At 68.5% G+C, this 19,045-nt stretch overlaps 1 protein-coding gene across 1 annotated transcript; it reads right to left on the bottom strand.

Annotated features, from left to right (window-relative positions):
* Positions 1-3,957: 3,957 nt before the first annotated feature.
* Positions 3,958-16,041, bottom strand: SHROOM4 (shroom family member 4; the record flags this gene model as incomplete). Its single annotated transcript, XM_084268944.1, has 10 exons — positions 3,958-5,525; positions 5,618-5,890; positions 6,409-6,595; positions 6,678-7,100; positions 7,355-7,951; positions 8,340-8,401; positions 8,587-10,591; positions 11,159-11,290; positions 12,448-12,599; positions 15,916-16,041. The coding sequence occupies 10 exons, from the start codon at positions 16,039-16,041 to the stop codon at positions 5,253-5,255; spliced, it is 4,230 nt and encodes a 1,409-aa protein (XP_084125070.1). The 3' UTR covers positions 3,958-5,252.
* Positions 16,042-19,045: the final 3,004 nt, after the last annotated feature.

The raw sequence follows: 19,045 nt of genomic DNA, 5'->3' as shown, positions 1-19,045 counted from the left end.
CTTCCCACCCAGTTTGGCTCAGGGCTCTGCTGCCTCCTGTGATAGTCCTAGGAGGACAAGGACACACGGGAGTGGAGGAAGAGCCCTGGAAAGGGATGGATGCATGGCCCCCCCCGACCTCAATGGCTCAGCCAGCCAGGAGGTGCGATCTCTCGGGGGAGACGGCGCTTCCTCGCCCAGGAATGCCACTCGGGGTTGCTTCCTTGCTGAGAAAGTTTTCCTTCCTTGCCTTTTTTCGGCGTCCCAACTCTTCCTCGCCCTGCCTGACATCCCAAGTGTCCCTCGCTCCACCGTGAGAGTGCAGCCACCCCGTGCCCCGGCGCTGGGGGTGCAGCTCCCCCGCCGCAGCCCGTGCCAGCCCCTCTCCGGTGCCCATCCCCGGGGCGCTGGGCTGCCCGCAGTGGCCGTGGGGAGGGAGGAGGAGGGGGTCTCCCTGAGAATCAGCAGCCGCCTCCCGCCATCTGCCTCGCTCCATCAGCCGGGAAGGGCTGGGAGCCGGTGGGTCGCCGGTCCCGAGCAGGTGGCTGCGGGTGGGGTGCGGGGTGGGGGGGGGGGCGCGGTGCTGCCCGCGCTCGGGAACAGCCATCCTGCCCCCGGCATCCTCGCCCGCCCCGGGGACTGCGGGAGGGTCGGCTGGGCACCTACCTGGGCGAGCGCCTGGCCGGCTGCGGGGCTGCCGTGCGCGGCCCCCTCGGGCCGGCTCCCCCCCTCCCAACCACCCCCCCCGCGGCTGCCGGTGATCGCGGTGCCGTCTCCCCGCACAGCAACAAGCGTTCCGGGGAGGAGGTGGGGGGGAAAGCGAGGGCACCGCAGCGCTGCCGTCCTCGTCCTCCCCCTCCCCTCGCTGCGGACCTCTCGCACCCCCCCTCCCCTCCCCTCCCACCCCCGGCCTCGAGGCTGCCGCGGCTCCGCCGAGCATCCCGCAGCACGCCCGGGCGGGGGGGGAGGCGGAGCGCACCCACACACCTCCCCCCACACCCCCCTCCCCGCCCCCGCAAACCCCCTCCCCGCACCCTCCCCCGCGCACACACCTTGCGCACCCCGAGCCGCCGCCGCCGCCTGCGCCAGGTTCTCTTCCTCCGTCCCCCGCCCGCCGCCCCGCAGCCCCCCCCCCCACCCCAGCCCCGCAGCGCGGCCCCGCGGGATGTGCCTCTGCAGGCGGCCCCGGCCCTGCCCTGCGCCGCAAGCCCCGGCCTGCTCCGGCGCGGCGGGCGCTGCTGCGCGGCGGCACGGGCGGCCCACGCACGGCCCCGAGCACGCGGGCACGGGCGGGCACCCGCAAACCGCCGCGCACATGCGTGTGCACCGCCCACGCGGGAGGGGGGGGGAGCGCACAGGCACCGCCGCCGCGCACACGCGTGTGCACAGGCACGGCCCGGGGGGCAGCGAGCACGCGTGTGTGCACACGCAGGGGCTGGCACAGCCAAGGCATGGGAGAGCACAGGCACTGCACACACGGGTGTGTAACACGTGTGTGCAGCACCCACGTGGGGCACAGGGTACGGCCCTGGGCAGGCACACGCACAGCTGCCACGCCCATAGGTGTGAACACGGGCACACATGCACGAGCACGCTCATCCCATGTGCAGCAGGGCCGTGCCACGGATGTGTGCACGCACACGCGTGTTCGCCACCCACACGTGGGTGGCACGGGTGAGCACACAAACCCTGGACACGCACACACACATGTGGACACACCCATGTGTGCATCAGCACGCACGGCTCAGGGCGAGCACAGGCACCACCTCCATATGACCACACACTCAGATGAGCACACACACACACGTGGGTGTGCACAGACATGGGTGAACACACACACTGACACCCCCACACACTCACACACACACTCACATGTGAGTCCTCATCATGCTCTGGCAGCCCAGAAAGCCAACCATGTCCTGGCGCATCACCTGCAGCGTGGCCGGCAGCTGGAGGAAGGGGATGCTCCCCCCTGCCCTGCTCTGCTCTGCTGAGACCACCCCCAGAGCGCTGTGTCCAGCACCAGGACCCCACACACATGGCCCAAGGGCTGGGGTACCAAGGCTGAGGGAGTTGTGGCTGTTCAGCCCGGAACACTGAAGGCTCCAGGAGACCCCGCTGCAGCGTTTCGGCGCATGAAGAAGTCTTCCAAGAAAAACTGAAGGCTTTTTACCAAGGCCTGCAGCAACAGGACTGGGGGTGATGGTTTCCAGCTGAGGGGGGGCGGGTTTAGGTTGTGCACTGAGGGTGGGGAGGCCCTGGCACAGGGTGCTCGGAGAAGCTGGGGCTGCCCCTGAGTCCCGGGCAGGGCTCAAGGCTGGGTTGGATGGGGCTTGGGGCAACCTCATCTAGTGGAGGGTGTCCCTGCTTGGAGCAGGAGGGTTGGACTGGGTGGTCTTCAAAGGTCTGTTTCTATGGTGCACGTGCACACAACCACCCCACATAGTGTTTGTACAGCACCCTGCTCTGCAGGGTGCACCTCCAGGGGTGGGAGAAAGGGCCTGGTCCCAGGCTGGCCATGCGGGGTGCTGTGGCACCTGGTGCCCAGCCCTAACGTGGCGCTGCTCTGGGACCCCCATCCTGTCAGCTGACCAAACCCAGCTGAGACCCACATCCCCCAAACCGCAGCCCACCCTCCCAGTGGGCCATGCCCAGGCTGCGTGGGGCTGCCTCGCCCCACACCTAGTGCATGGCTTTGCCCTTTGGGGGCGGGGATGCTGTCGCAGGCTTTGGACCTTCGTGTTTCCCGTGTGGGGAAGGTGGCCATGAGGGGGCAGAGCTCGACTCTCCCTGAAGCATCACTACCCACCACATGCTCATCCTCCCCCAGCTCCTGGTCCCTTAGGACCGAGGAGGGTGCGAGATGCAGGGGGACAGACTGGGGCTTTGTAAGGTGGGTACAGTACTGGGGAGGCAGAGAGCAGGGCCGGGGCCACCCCAGCATCCCCGGCTCCTGTTCACACCTCTGAGAGACGCGGGAGCCCAGCGTGCTGCACTGAGCCTGCTGGGGGTCCCGCACAGGGACCACCAGGACTCCCAGCTCCCCCCCCCTGCCCTGCCCGGTGCCCACACCCAGCGCGGCCCCGGGGCCCCGGTCCCCAGCAGCCCGGCCTGGCTGCCGCGCCCACGTCCTGCCCACCCGCGGCGGGAGCTCCACGGGGCACAGGCGGGTGCGGGACAGGCCCCTCCTGGCGTGTGCTCACCCTGGCCCCTCCCTCCCTCCCTGCGCACACGCGTGTGTCACACACTCAGGCGCGCGCGGCCACCCACGCGCGTGCTCGCCGCTGGGCGGGGCCGTGCCCACGCGCGGCGCCTCCTGGCGCGCGCGCAAGACCCCGGGCCGCGCGCGCTCTCGCGCTCAGCGCGCTTCCGTTCCCCCGGCGCGTGCTCACCCGCGGGCGCGCGGGGCGACGAACACGCGCCCGCACGGGAGCGCGCACGACACCCCCCCACACCCCACCCCACCCCCCCCACACCCACACCTGCGCCCACCCGCGTGTGCGTGCGCACGTGCCCACCCGCGTGGGTCTTGGCGCCACCCAGCGGCCGGCGCTGCCCTCTCGCCGCCTCCCCCCCCCCCCTCCCACCTCCCCCGCGGCACTGCCGGGCCTGGGCGGGGGGCGAGGGGAAAGGCCGGGACCCCCCAGCTCAGCGCCGCCGCCCCGGTGCCCCCCTCCCCATCCCCAGCGGCGCGGTGGCTGCGAGCGCCGCGCACAGCGCTGCGAGCGGCGGCCCGAACGCGCCCCCGCCCCCGCCCCGTGCCCCCCGGGGAGGGGTCCCGGCTGTGCCCCGGCTCACAGCCGGCCTGGCGGCACCGGACGCGGAGCCGGGCCCCGCCCGCGGCACCATCCCAGGCGCTGCTGTGCCGCGGGGCCGAGAGCTCGCCGGGGCTCGGCACCCCCCAGCGCCCGTGGTGCCGCCGGCCGGGCCGCGGGGACAAACCGCACGGAGACAGACAGACAGACAGCCAGACAGACGTACAGCTGCTGGTCCTTTAGTGTGAGAGCCGCGCACGGCCCCGGCACGGCCGCACCCCCCGCACCGCGGGCCGCCGGCTCCCGATGGATGATGCAGTCTTTGGTCCTAGCTGTGTCCCTGGGCAGGCTCGGGGGGCAGCTGGGATGGGGGTACATGCAAGGACCCCCCCACTCCTGCCAGGGACCGTCCCACAATAGAGACAGGTAGATGGGGGGGGCTGGGGTGTAGTGTTCAAGCGTTAGGAAACAGGGGGAAGCAACCATGTGGGAGGGCTGCACCCTGGGGCTGCGCCACTCCCACAGGGGCTCGGGCCCACTCTGCCTCCCCAAAAAGGCTTCCCCCCCGCCACCCCCTTCCCAAGCTGCTGCCGGTTGCGTGAAGCCCTTGTACAAAGTCAGCATCTTGGCATCTGCCCGTCCCATGGGGAGAGAGGGAGAGCGGAGGGGTGACCTGGGGTGAGATGTGCTGTTGGGGGCTGTTGTGGCACAGGGGACAGATGCCCCACTTTGTTCTTAGAATGTTTTTTCCTCTATTAATTCCTTATGGTGCTCTGCCAGGGGCTGGAAGAGAGGCCTGGATGAGGCCAGGTGGTCCCTCTGCCCACAGCACTGGTGGCAAAGGGTACCCATGGACCCTGGTCTACTGCCTCCAGCACCCCTGTCAGGGGACCATCCCAGAGGCACCCACCACAGTGTCCGGAGTGATGCACAGCACCCACCAGCACCTGTCTTCCCCCCTTTACCCCCCATGTTGTCTCAGGATGGTGGGGAAGGGGTTAAAGATCTGCTGGCCAGGTCCATTGTTTTGGACACAATGGAGAGGAAGAGGATGCTGGGGACTGAAATTCCTCCAGCTCCCACTGGACCTGGACAAACAGACATGGGGCAAGAGGTTTAACTCTTCCAGGCACTTTGTGGGGATGCCACAGGGCAGCTGGGGGGGGGGTGTTTAAGGCACATGGTGCTGCACCAGCTGTGGGTCAGGCACTGGTGTCCAGGACAAGGCGGAGGGACCCCCACAAGCAAAGACTGGGGTGAGGGACAGGGTGGGGGGCAAGTTCCATCCATCTGGTCCCGCTGAGCTCAGGGTGCTGGGTGGCCACAGAACTTGGGGCAGCTCTATGGCACAGCCACCCTTGCCTGTGCCTGGACTGGCACACCCTCCCCTTCTCGGTAAACCGGGAAAATAAATAGAATGCAGGGGCTGGACAGATGGACGGACACAGGGAGAGCCCCGGGGGGCCACGTCTGCTTTGGCAGCAAGCTGGGGCCACTGCAGGAGGCTTGGGCAGTGGGCTAACAGCCCCCCTTGGGGGCCTTGCCAAGGCTCTCCCGCAGGCAGCGGAGCTGCTCCTGGCCCAGCTTGATCTTCTCCTCCAGCTCCCGCTGCTCTGCAATGAGGGCTGACTTCATCTTGACGAAGTGCTGGTAGTCCTGGAGGTGCTCGGTGGGCAGGTACCGTGCCACCATGGCACCCACTGCCTCCTCCCGCCGCCCCACGTGCTCCTTCAGCTCCTTGGCATCCTCCAGCTGCTCCGCCAGCAGCCGCTGCTTCTCCTGCAAGGCCACCTGTGGGCGAGACGGGTGGCATTGGCAGGGGGGGTTGTGGGGGGACCCACGCCTGGGCGCCCCACGGGTGCCCCCCCTGTCCTGTAGCCCACCTTGTCCTCGGCAGGGGCGTGCGGGCCCAGGCTGTCCAGGGCAGCCTCCACCCGGGCCAGGCGCCCCGAGAGGGAGAGCAGGAGGTTCACCACCTTGTCCAGGTCCCCCACGAAGAGGCGGTACTTGTCGAACTCCCCCGGGGTGCAGAGGGCTTGCAGGCGGGCGGCCACGTCCTCGCCCAGGGCCCCGTTGGCGCTGATGTCCTCCTGCAGCCCGCGCTGCGCCTCCCGCAGCACCACCAGCTTGCGGCTCAGGCTCTCGATCAGCTGCAGCTGGGGGAGGGAAGGGACCAGCAGCTGTCAGGACTGGGGAGCTGGGCAGGGCTGGGGGGGTGCGCTGCACTGCACCCCACAGACCATAAGCATGTGGGGATACCCCAGGCTCCCAGGAGCTGCTTGCAATACCTCCAGTCCCTGCCAGCATCTGGCAATGTCCCAGTCCCTGTGAGCACCCAGTGATGTCCCTGTTCCCTGAGACCATCTGGCAATGCCTCCGGTTCCCATGAGCATCTGGTGATGGCCCTGGTCCCCATGGCGTCATTCCCAGGCCCCACAAGCACTCAACAACGCCCCTGGTCCTCACTGGCATCCAGCAATGTCCTAGCTCATCTGAGCATTCAGCTATGCCTCTGGCGATGCCCCTGGTCCCCATGACCATCCAGCAATGCCCCCAGCTCCCACAAGCAACCGATGATGCCCCAGTCATCTGGCAATGCCCTCGATCCCCACAACCACCTGGCAACGGCAGCAGGGAATCCCAAAGGCATCATCCTCAGCAGTGCCCACTTTACCTTCTTCTCCACCAGCTCGTGGTCCACCTCCTCCTCATCATCCTCTGAGCTTCCCTCTACCACCTCTGGCAGCTCCTTCACCTGGCTGAGTGTCTCAGCTTTGCCTGCTGTCCCGCTGCAATATGCCAGGTAGGAGACGGAGCTGGCAGCACTCCGAGAGGGTGGTGAGATGGGCTCGAAGCCCTGCCTGCGGGGACAGGGGCTCAGCATCGGGGACAGCCAGGGTACAGACTGTCCTCAGCACTGCCCAGGTGCTGCACCAGCCCTACCTGTCCTGCACCGGGGCCTCCAGGCACCAATCCTGCTGGAACTGCTCCTGCCAAGCCGGCCGCTCCCCTGCCACCAGCAGATTGCCCATCGCCTTGGGAGCAGTGCCGGGGGGGGGCAAGGGTGCCAGGATGCCACCCAGGGCATGGTCCCTGCCTGCCACGTCCCACAGCAACTCCTCTGAGTCCACGTGGCGGGGCTGGGGCCGGCCCCCCTGGCAGCTCGGCTCCTCCGCTGCTCTGGAGCTGGGCTTGGGTGCCTCTGTGGTGGCAGGGCCAGGGCCACCATGCAGGGGCAAGGAGCACTCACCCACACCACGGGGGCTGACCCAGCCACGCTCCTGGTTCCAGTCAAGCCTTTGGGGCTGCTCCTCCTTTTCCCAGGGGTGCTTCATCTTCGGCCGATCCTCCCTGGGCCCCACCACCCTGCCAACACCCACCCAGGGGCACCCACGTCAGCTTGCCTGCCCGTGGGGATGGGGACCCGCAGAACAGAGCCCACCCCAGGGAAAGAGGTCAGAGACAGCACCCACCCCGACAAAACCCCCCCAGCCCACCCCAAAGGGTGGATGAAGATGCTCCAAGGCAGCCTCCAAAGGACCCCACGGCCTGCTAAGCCACCCCACACCCAGGCTGCCCCCGTAGCCCCACTCACACCCCTACACCGCGGCAGCACTTACCTGCACATCTCAGCACTGGCAGCATCAGGCTCAGGTGTCCTGCGGAGTGATCCAGAGGGCTCAGGTCGGGGCCAGGCACCCGGTGGGGCAGGGGGGCGGGCAGCTTGCACCCAGCACCGGCCCCCCTGCTCCCCAGTGAAGCTCTGCGACCGCTCCCGCACGGCCTCGGTGATGCTGCGGCTCGGGGAGGCGGCAGTGAAGGCAGAGCTGTGCCCAGAACCAACTGGCAGGTGCTGGGATGTCCGGCGCTGCCTGTACTTCTCCCAGTTGGGGGGAGGAGGCCGGGGGGGTGGAGGGCCCTTCTTTTTTGGGACTCCTGCTGGGTCCGGCTTGGCATGGAGAAGGTCCCTTCGGTCATGGCCCTGGAGGCTGGCGGGCTCCAGGTTGAGGTGGCTCTCAGAGAAGGCCCTGCCCCGCAGTGGGCGGTGCAGAGGGTCCGGGGGGCTCTCAGGGGAACGGGCCAGGCGGTTGCCATCCCATGAGAGGTCGTGTGTGGACGTGGCCCGGTAGCAGGGCGGCCACTCTGGCTCGGCACTCTCAAAGCAGGGGCGGAAGGGGCCAAGCCTCGGGAAGCCCAGCTGGTAGTGGGAGAGTTCACTGGGGAGAGAAGGGGCACCCGTGCCCCGCCACAGTCAACCCCCTGGCAACTCATACCCATCCCTGCCTCAGTTTCCCCAATTGGAGTCACCCAGTTCTGCCAGCAGAGAAGCCCAGGCTCTCTCAAGCACCCCAGCACCGGGCACAGCCCCACCAGAGATGCCCCCAGTGGCCTGGGAATGGGTAATGAGGAACCAACCCCCACCATGGGTACCTCCTCTCACCCCAGGCCCTGCTTCCCCCAGGTGGCCAGTGTCCCCACCACACAGGGCATACCCCAGCTGTGGCCAGGGCCTTAAAGGAGGCACTTTGTATGTCACCAATGAAAATCGGAGGTCCCTGGTGGGTGGCATGCACATCCTGTCCCCCTGGCCCCGGGCAGGCTCACCTGCTGGGCTGACTGGCTTTCCTGGTTATTGCTGGCGGTTCCCACTCATCAGGAGGGAATTCCTGCATGGAAGAGTGTGAAAGCAAGGTGAGCATCTCCCTCCCCAGCACCCAGACCCCCCAGCACCACCTGAGGTGTCCCTATCCGGGCCTGACAGGCAGGCAGGGTGTCTGCAGGGCCCACCGCGGGTGCAAATCCCACCCCACACCCCCCGTGCTCTGGGCAGAGCCCCGGGGAACCCACTTACCAGGGCGAAAGCTCTCCGGGGGGGCCAAGCGTTGCTCTCTTCCCGCCCGGGGAGAGGAGCCGGGCAGCAGCAGTCGGGGCAGCGCACCCAGGGCTGGGGGTGGCAGCGGCAGGCGTGGCCGCGGGGCAGCGGCGGGGGGCACGGCTCCCCCCCGCAGTAGCGGCAGGGCTCGGGGCGCAGGGAGCCCCCGTAGGGGTAGGAGAAGCCCCGCAGGTACTCCAGCTCCCCCGGCCTGCCTACTAGAGGTTTGTAGCAGGGGGGCTGCTCCCGGCAGCACTCGGCGTAGGGGCTGGCGGCGTCGGGGCGGCCGGGCGAGGGGGACCCGTAGGGCTGCTCCACGGACAGGCGCCGCGCGTCCCGGCGCTCGGGGCCGGCGGGCTGGAAGGCAGCGGCGGGCTGGAAGGCAGCGGTGTCTCCCGCCGGGGGCTTGCCGTGCCGCGGAGGCGCCGGCCGGCTGCTCTCCTCGAAGAAGCGGCGCCGGTCGGCGAAGGGCAGGAGCACCGCCTCGTCGTCGCCCCGCGGCGGGGAGCCGGGGGCCGCGGGCCCCGGGCCGTACCCCTCCAGCTCGCCGGGGCTGGGCGAGCGCTGCCGCTGCAGCTTGCGCTCCGGGGACCAGCGCCAGCGGCCCCGGCCCGTCGGCACCACCCGCTCGGGCGACGGGGGCCCTTTGGGGACTGGAAGCGGGTCAGGGGTGGCGACGCTCCGCTCCCCCGAGCGACCGGGATTCCTGCCGTCCTCGCTCGGGGCGGGGCTGAAGCGCTCGGCCGGGGCGCGGGGACCGTCCGCCGGCCCGCTGCCCTCGGGGGCCTCCTCCGCCTCCTCCACCGGCTCCTCGCCAGGCGGGGGGGCGCCGGGACCCCGGCTCTTCTGCAGCTGGGCCTTGCGCCGCTGGATCTCGTTGCGCAGGCTTGTGGCGAAGCGGTCGCTGCGACGGCGCATCTGAGCGGAGCGGTGCGGGGCACCCCCGGCCCGCCGGCCCCCCGCCCGGCTCTCGTCCCCCGCCGGCCCCTCGGTGCCGCGCACGGGGCTGCCCCCCGGCCCGTCCTGCCTGCAGGCTCGCTGCGACTCGGGGCCGCGGCGACAGGGCGGCAGGCAGTGGCACGGCTCCGGGCAGCGCAGGGGGTCCTGGGTGGCCCCTACGGCCCCGGGCCGGCTGCCCTCGGGGTGCAGAGGGGAAAGGGTCCAGCGGTGCCCCTCGGGGGCTGGCGAGGCTCGCCCGCTGCCGGTGCCCACCTGGAGGGAGCGGAGCTGGGAGGCCAGCAGCTGCTCCGGAGCACTGTGCCTGTGCGGTGCGTGGCCCTTGAGGGGGGACAGCAGTGGGTTGTCACCTGCCACCGCAGCATCTGGCACTCCGTGCGTGCTGCCATCGGGGTACGGCCGGTCAGCAGGCTCCGTGCTCTCCCCTAGGAGCGGCTCAGCTGGGCATCGGTCCGGGTGGGAGCTCAGCATGTAATACTGGTCAGCAGAGAGACGGTCTTTCATGGGATACGGCGCCGGCATCCTCCCGCCTGCTGCCTCCACCTCCCTGTCTCGCTGGCAGAGAAAGGTGTCAGAGATCCAGCGGCCCTTGGCATGCAGCATGTCTGCCGACACCCGGCGCCTGTCCCCTCCGCCAGACGGGGCAGCCCGCAGGCTGTCCCTCCTGACGGGGGGCTGGGGGGGCACGGGCACCCGCCAGGCCTCGGAGTGCCGGCTGGTGAGTGACTCAGCCCCCGTGGTCAGGTAGCGCCCGTCGAGGGGCTTGCAGGTGCCTTGGAGGCCGGAGTCGACAGAGGAGGCCTCCTCGGGGCGGAGGGAGAGGGCACAGTCGGAGGCAATGGAGCTGGCAGAGAAGGAGCTGTAGGCCGAGTCCCGCTTGCTGTGGTACATGCCCTGGTCAACGGGTGAGGGGTCCCCTTCATAGTAGGCCTGGCTGGGCTGGTCCAGGCTCTCCATGCTCCCAATGGAGCTACTCCGGTCGGTGCTGCAGTGCCGGGACAGCGGGTTCCACTGCAGGGACAGCTCGCTGCCGCCCGGCCCCACGCCGGTGTTAGGTGTGCATGCCAGTTCCCACCCAGCTCCCTGCCAGCCCCTCCAATGGGCACAAGATACCAGGGAGCAAACACCCCACCACCATATATACCCCTCTGGGATGGGGGGGGGGTGCAGGCTGGCACAGCCTCAACCTGCCATTTCTTCCCCGGGTTTGGGGGCAGCACCAAGGCTGGAGGGTGCTGGCGGGGGAAGGGTGTGCAAGGGGACACAGGGCATGTGCGGCTCTGGTTGCTCAGAATCTGCCTGCTCTGGCTGGGAGGAGGGTGTGGGGGGGAAATGTAACTGCAACTGGGCAGCTCCTGGCCAGCTCCAGCCGAGCCACCGCCCCTTCCTGCTGGGAGCCGGCGGGTAAACAGGCAGGGAAAAGGGCAGCGCGGCAGCAGGGTGCAGGGGGATGCCTGACAGCAGCATGGTGAAAGCACCAACCCTGTACACACACCCCCACACCCCCCCCATTTCCACCCAAGCGGATGCCCTGCCTGACCCCTCCCCTTGCGTAGGCCCACGGGTGCCCCCGAGGGTGGGTTGGGGGTCTCACCTGACATCACAGCCAGAAGGCCAGGAGAGGCTGAAGGCATCAGCAGGGCAGTGCATGGCGGGGATGTCGGGGCGGCTTTCGGTGAGCTTGGACACATGCCAGGAATGGGGCCGGAGGACGGGCAGGCTCCTCCTGCCAAGAGCAACAGCAGGAGAGGACAAGAATGGGGAGGAAGCCAGGCCGAGGAACCGGGGCTGAAGTCACTTCCTACGGGGCTTCCTGTTCCCTCCCAGGCCAGCGCCCACCCGAGGGGAAAGGCGACTAGGAGAGTCCAGCCCTGCCAGCACCAGGCACCGGGCAGGGGGATCCCACAGTTCCCTCCCCACTCCTGGGGCTCCCATACTTGCAGCGTCCCCGCTGCCACCAGCATCAACAGGGGACAGAAGATGCGGCCGCAGCATGGGCCACCAGAGCCAGGGTCCCTGCCAGGACTGGACCAGCTCTGCAGACATACCAAAGGACACTGGGGCCACAGCTGTGTCCCCACCACAAGCCAGACCTTCCCCCCTTGTTCATCGGTCCCTCAGCATCTGTAGCAACCACTGGCTACATCCCCAGGGAGGGATCCTGTTCCAGGCCTCATCCTACCCCCTGTGCCAGGAAGCCATGGGGTGGCTCTCCAGTCCCCCCCGGCACACACAGGCAGTGATGTCCAGTGCCACTGCACAACTGTGAGCAGATACCACCTCCTATACCCCCAAGTGCCCAGTGCTGCCCCATCCCATCTGCCTGCTGGACAGGGATGAACTACACGGTCAGCACAGGGGTCCCTTCCCCCCAGAGCCCCAAAACTCACCATGGGTGACGCTGATCACTGGAACAGCCCTGTGGCACCACCTGCCCTGCGGGCAGTGCCCTGCACCGCCCCAGCCCCTGGGTGCTGCCGGAGCTGGAGCCCGGTCGGGATGCAGCTGGGGAGTGGATGAGGGTTGGGGTGGGGGGACGACACTGCAGGGCCCAGCCCTGCCTCTCCTTCCTTTCCCAGGCAGGCAGCAGGCAGGCAGGCAGGAAGGGAGAGGAGCGGCCACACTCAAGGATACCGCCCAGCAAGGGGGTGGTGAGCCCGCCACACTGCCCCAGCTCTGCTAGGCTGGGGGAACCCCCATGCACCACAGGGTGCTCGCAGCCATGGAGGGGCTGCCCCTCACACCGCCCCATCCCAGCACGGGGCAGCTCCAGGCTGGAGACAGGGGCACTGCTAGGCTCCCGCCAGCCCCCTGGGCAGGCGATGCCCCCAAGCCTTGGTACCACCACCCCCACCCCCCTTGCCCACCCCCAGCGCTGCCAACCTGCGGACGATCATCTTCAGGGTGCGGTAGGAGCCCTTGATGAGGATGAGGGCCTCCTGGCGGGACCCATACAGCGGTGTCCCGCTGATGTTGACCAGCTCGTCGCCTGGCTGCAGCCGGCGGGACAGCGCAGCCTTACCCCCGTCCTCCACCTGGGCGACAGAGAAGGGTGTCCAAGGGGGTGGCTCCCTAGAGCACCCGAAGAGGTGTGCTGCTACCACCAGGCACCAGGGGAGAAAGGTTTCGGGAAGGGAGTGTCTGCACCCTGGGCACTGCGAAGAGATCTGCAGCACCAGCCCCCCACACACACACACCCCCACCCCCCCAACCCGCCCTGGTCACATGAATTTCTGCACTAGGAAAGGGCACTGGGGAAGGGGGGGGGGGAGAAGAAAAATGTCCCGTCCCAGCAGATTCCCCTGCAGGCACGGGCAGCACAAGGGCTCTTTGTCTGGCGCGGATGCCAGCCCCCTGCCGCTGCTCTCAGCCCCATTTTGGCCCTGCCCGGGCACCCACAGTTATGTCGATGCCAGGAGGATGCCATCACGCCGTGTGCACCCAGGACAGGCAGCAGCAGAGGAAGTGCTGAGCTGTGCTGGGCCCTGGCACATGCCTACCCCATCCTATGGCTGGAATGTGCCTGGTACCCTGTACCACCATGGCTTGTAGGACAAAGGGCCACAGTGCTGCCTGTCCACTCTGCCCCAGCAGATGCAGTACCCAGTGGCCAGGGATCACCGTGCCCAGCTTCACACAGGTCTGTCAGGAGAGCCTGGCTGCTGGACACGGTGGCACAGGACAGGAACTGGAGTGCTCCGTACCCCGGCATGGATGTGGGGCCTGACCTGGCTGAACCCTACAGCCACCCGCAGGGCGATGGGAAGAGCTGGCCTGGCCCCACGCCAGGGTGGCTGCACCCACTCTGCCCGTGGGCTCCTCACCCTGCCCGTGGGCTCCTCACCCTGCCCTGCTGCTTTTGGTCCGGAAGAAACGAGCTCTGCCTGCAGTGCCTGCAGTGCCATCTCCACAGCTCAGCCTGGCCAGGCCCTGGTGCCAGGGGGCACCTGTGGCTCCCCAGCAGGCCAGCCACCATGCACATGACCCCGGGCACTCCTTCCCAGCCATGGTGCCGGGCAGCATCCCCCTGCCTGCAGGCGACCTGGGGAGCCAGACAGGGGTTGCCAAGCCCCCTCCCTCCCCAGCACACCACAGCTGTCCCATTTTTTCAGGGACCTGGGTACTGCAATGCCATGCATGCCCAGTCTGGGCACAGCCCAATGCGCCTACATGTGCAGGCAGGCTGTGCTCCCACCCAGGGCTGAGCAGTGGGGCTAGCTTCCTGGCACTGGGACCCAGCTACCTTCAAGGGCTCCCAGTCCCACCGTGCACTCGCAGGAGCACCAGGGTTAACCCCCACCATGCTGCTGCCCACTCCCAGGCAGCTCCAGCAGAGCAGGCAGGCAGGGCAGGTTGTGTATTCATCCCTGGTCCTCTGCCTGGCCACATGCCCAGTCTGTCCTGCCTGCTGCTGCCACGGAGCTGTCAGTGGTGACAAGACTGTCCTGTCCCCCCTGCCTCCAGCATAGGACATCGCCAAGGCTGCACCCATGTCTGGACAGCCATGTGCACTGAGACAGACGTGGCTCAGCCCTAGCATGGCTCACCAGGAGCTAAATCTGGCACAAACAGCCCCTTGTTCTGTCTTCGTCACCAGTGAACTCAGTGTTGGCAGCTAAACCTCGCCGCCTGCTGTCCTGGGCACTTCCCTGACACCACCCCGATGTTCACTCTGGACCCTAATGGTGGGCATCAGCTGGCTCACATGAACACGTGCCCATCCTAAAAGAGACACGTCTAAGAAGGAGTCACAGCCATGGCAGTGTCCAAACTCTGCCCTCCTGCCTCATGCAGACCTCCCCCTTTGCCCCCAACATGCCTGGGGGGTGCCTGTGCCGGGGAGCGCTCAGGAGCCTCAGGGAGCTCATGCAAGCCCGGCAGTGGGACTCTGGCACAGGAAAGGGGCCCGCCCAGAGCGGGCTCAGAGGCCAAACTGTCTCACCGAGAGCCGGGACTCCCTACCCCTTTCCGGCGCGGGGCCGGGGGCCCCAAGTGCCGCAGGCGGGGGGCTGCCCCCTCCCCGCACAGCCGACGTGCACACACCTCGGCCGGCCGCGACGGCGGAGCCGGCGCCCCGGGGGACCCTCCCCTGAATGCACAGAGCGCTGGAACAAGCCCCCTTTGTCTGCAGAGCACACGCGGCGGCAGCGGCCCGTGGGGGGAGCGGGGGGGGGGGTCTGCAAGCCCCCAGCCCCCAAGGAACCCCGCGTTCTCAACAGCGGTGCGGGAACGCCGCCCGGTGCCCCATCCCCTCCTCCAACACCCGGCGGACGCACCGGGACCCACATCCCCACATCCCCGAGGCCCAGCAGACCGTCAGCGAGTGGAAGGGCGGGCAGCAGCCCCCCCCCCCCTCCTCGGCCCCCGGCCGGGCCCAGGCTCCCCGTCAGCCGGCGGTGCCACCCCGGGGCACAGGGCCGGGACTGGAGCCACTTTTCCAGCTCCCCCAGCCAGACCACGCTGCCCGCGTCCCGGCGCAGGGCGTGGAGGGCCCCGAGGGGCCAGCCGGCCCGGCTCGGGGCAGGCTCGGGGCAGGGAGGCAGCCCCGGGGCCGCGGCACATCCCGGCCCGCCGGCACGCTGGCATCGGCAGCACGGTGGCACCGGGCGGGCAGGCAGCCAAACCGCCCTGTGACAAGGGCTCGGCCGGGCTCCAGGAGCGCTGGGGCACCCCCGGCACTGCCCAGTTTCTAGCGATGCCCCGGCGGGGGCCACGGGAATCGGTGACTCCCCGGCGCCCCACCCTCGCTCTCCCCGCTCCCGGCTGCGGAAGGGATCCGGGCCGCCGGGCCCCGCGCCTCCCCCGCTCCGCACCGCACCCCGACACCAGCCCCCTGTCCCGGGCACGGCCCTGCGCAGGCGTTTCGGGGGTGCCAGGACCGGTGTCCGGTCCCTCCCGCCGAAGCCCCCCGACATCCCCGCAAAGACCGGTCGCCGAGTGCCCGTGGGGCGCGGCACCCTCCTCCGAAGGGGGGCTGCCCCCTCCTCCGGCGGCGCCCCGCCGGGGGGGCGGGGGGTGGGGGGGGATGTGGGGCCGCCGCCAGCCCAACGGATGTGCCGGAGGAATTTCTTCCTGCCGCCGGGCCTGGGCTGTCCCTCCGCCCCTTCGCCCCTCGCGGCCCCCGCTCCCGCTCTCCCCCCCGCGGCTCGAGGTGGCGGGTCACGGGGGGACGTGGGTTGCGGGTGACCGCCGCCGCCCCGTCCCGCCCGCCCCGCCGGGACACGCGACCCCACGGCCGGGGCTCCCTGCGCCCCCGGCGCCGCCACGGGTCGGAGGCCCCTCGGGGGGGGGGGGGGACGGGACGGGGACACGCCGCGGAGCCCACGCGGGACCGCGTCCGGCCGTGCCTACCTTGGAGACGATGAGGGGCTCTCCGTGCTCCAGCCCGCCGCGCAGCGTGAAGCCCCAGGGCGCGCCCCCCTGCAGCTGCACATGCACGTACTGGGGGGCACCGGGCCGGCCCTCGGCCCGCTCCATGGCCGCTACCGCCCCATCCTGCCCCGGCCCGGCCCGGCTCGGCCCCGCACGGCGGAGGAAATGACACCCCCGAACGCCCGGGATGAGCGGCGAAGAGCCGAGCGGCGGGGCGGGGCCGGCCCGGCACCGGAGCTGCCCCGCCGCTGCCGCCAATGAGGCGCGGGGGGACGGCGGCGATCGGCCCGGCTCTGCACGGCTCGGCTCGGCCCGGCATAGCACGGCACAGCGCAGTGTGGGACGCTTCGGCGTGGCGGGGCTGGGCTCAGCTCGGCTCGGCTCGGCCCAGTGCAGCACAGCCCAGCCCAGCTCCAGAAGGAGTGACACGGAGGGCTCAGCACCGTTAAGCCCAGTCTCAGCCTGGCACAGCCTGGCTCAGCTCAGCAAGGGGCCAGGCGCTCAATGAGAGGCTCGGTCCCCACTCGGCATGGCACGATGCGGGGCTGGCAAGGTTCGGTTGGGTACAGCCCATGCTGTACCTGTTTGGGCCTGAGCTGGCTTAGCTCCGCTTGGCCTGGCCTGGCTTTGCTCAGTGCAGTGCAGCCTGGCATGGACAAGCCGGGCTGGCACGGTTTGGCTCAGCACAGTGTGGCCTGGCGTGGCTCAGCACAGCCCAGCCCAGCCCAGCACGGTGTGGTGCTGCCAGGGACCAGCACCATTAGGACCAGCTCAGCACATCTCAGCCTGACATGGCATGGCCCAGCTTGGCTTGGCACAACTCAGTGGCACCGTGGGGCCAGGAGTTTGGCAGCACTCATGCAGGTGTGGGGGGTGTCTGCTCTGGTGGCAGTGGGGTGATGGAGCACCTGCCACAGGTCCCCAGGGTAGAAGGTCTTCTCCCCTGGCACTGTGCCCCAGTGATCGCACTGGCACCCCAAGCTCCACTGCCAGGAGGGAGCACATGCTGCTGGCTCCTCTCTGGCCCACCAGTTCCAGCCCCCACCCTGTCCTGCTGGGCACCTCAGGGCATTTGTGGGCTGCATAGCTGTGCTTCACCACCATCAGCTTCAGGAGGGGCTGCTGTGACAGCTTGGGGAAACTGAGGCAGGGGAAAGACGTGCTGAGTGGCAGCTGGGCGCTGTGGGAATGGAACAGTGCTGGTTCCCCAGGGGAGCCTGAGAGTCCCTGCTCCTCCCCTTCCAGCCTAGGGCCTTTTACTCATTGTCTTCCCAGACAGCACAACTGGCCCGGAAAGTTCTGCCCTGGCAGAGATGCCCTGCAGCCCCTGGCTGCCTGCAGGCTGGGTGGGCACAGCCTGGGAGGGTGGGCTTGCTGTGCCGGGCTGGCAAGCTACCCCTGGGGTCCCTGGGCAGGGAGGGTTCCCAAAGCTTTTCTTGGCAGCTCCCATCCACCAGCACCTGCCTTGAACCCTGCCTGAGCCCTTCCCAGTACAGCTGCGGGCAGCCCAGTACATGTGCCCTGTCCTTGCACAGGAGTGTCCCAGGGCATGGGCATGGGGTGGTTTCCAGGCTGTTTCCAGTGCTGGAGCCCACCCAGTGCTGATGGATGGTCACATCTGCATGGCCTCAACATGTCTACCTCTGGCCCTGCTCTCCTGCTCGCTCCTGTGGCCTTGCCACCCCCCTTACCATGCCCCCCACTCATGGCTGGCTGCTGCCATGCCCAGACTTTTCCCAGCCCCATCTGGGTTCAGCTGACCCCACGCCCTTTCCTAAATGAGTAACCAGGGCTGCCCAGCCAGGCGTGAGGGCTCTGCACCCTGGCTCGTCATGTGGCCCATTAAGCACAACATCCCCACCCTGGCACCCCACTGCATGGCCCTCCTTAGTTCTTACCACTGTGCCCAGCTGGCACCAGGAATGGTGGGCAGCACCCCAGAGCAAGGCAGGTGCCAGGTCACCATTCAGCTCCCCCCGTGTCCCTGTGCCTGCACAACCCCCCCCCACCCACAGCCCCTTCCATCCGGGCCGGAGAGCAGCAGTTTCCTATTGCCCAGGCACCGTGCCAGGCAGCAGGCTGCCCACACCGAGCTCTGTGGTACCTGGGCAAGCACCATCCGGCCACAGAGCTGCACCAGGACTGGTGGGCGATGCCCCCAGTAATGTCCCCAGTGTCCCTTGGCAATGCCTGACCTATGCCAGCAAGGGGGTGGGCATCACCCTGACAACCCCTCAGCATTGGGCAGGTGCTGCCAGAAAGGTCTCAGAGGTGGGAGAGCTGAGCCCAGTGAAGCTGTGGACGCTGTGATGCCTGCAGCATGGGTACCACCAGCTGACCTGGTGGCACTTGGTGCTGCTGGGCACCGGGTCACTCTGCCCACCCGTGTGCCTCAGCACTGTGATCCTGGACCCTGGTGCCCATCTCCCAGCTGGGGAAATTGAATCATAGAATCATAGAATTGTAGGAGTGGGAAGGGACCTCGAGAGATCATCGGGTCCAACCCCCCTGCCAAAGCAGCTCCCTAGGAAATTGAGGCACTGGGCAGCCTGGTTGTGCTGCAGGGCTGCTTTGGGGGCAGGCTCTGTGCCAGCTCTGGGCACTGCATACCAGCTTGCAGCAATGGGCACAGAGGTGCTGAGCCCTCTATTGAGGAGTTGGCGTGGGGGAGCTTGGAGAGGGTGTCACTGCAGCGCAGCATCCCACCCAGCACCAGCCCCTGAGCCCCAGGGAGCTCCTGGCCCTTTAAAGGCTGATTGGGCCGTGCCTTTAAAACGGGCCGTGGGGGTGGGAGCCCCTTACCCGGCAGGAGGAGGCTGGCCAGGAGCAGGTGGGCTGAGCGAGCTCGTCCTTCCCGACCCCATTTCACCTCCACTCCCTTGCCCCCACCCTGGTGTTTTTACAGCCCCTGTAGCCAGGCTCCTGTCTGACTGCTTTTTGCCCTGGTCTGGATTTTTAGCTTGGAATTTGCACCCCTTTTTTTTCTGTATTAGCGCTGCTCCCCCCGGGCCCTTCTGGTCCTGTGTCAAGCTGAAGCGCCTGGCATAGCTATCCCAGCTCCACAGCAGCTGGCAGCACCCTGGAGTCTGCTTTTGCTGGTGCCAGTGAC

Source organism: Gallinula chloropus (assembly GCF_964237585.1).
Source record: "Gallinula chloropus genome assembly, chromosome: 11".
Lineage (NCBI taxonomy): Eukaryota > Metazoa > Chordata > Aves > Gruiformes > Rallidae > Gallinula > Gallinula chloropus.
The sequence above is the reverse complement of the archived record's forward strand: the minus strand, read 5'-3'. Positions and strand labels throughout refer to the sequence as shown.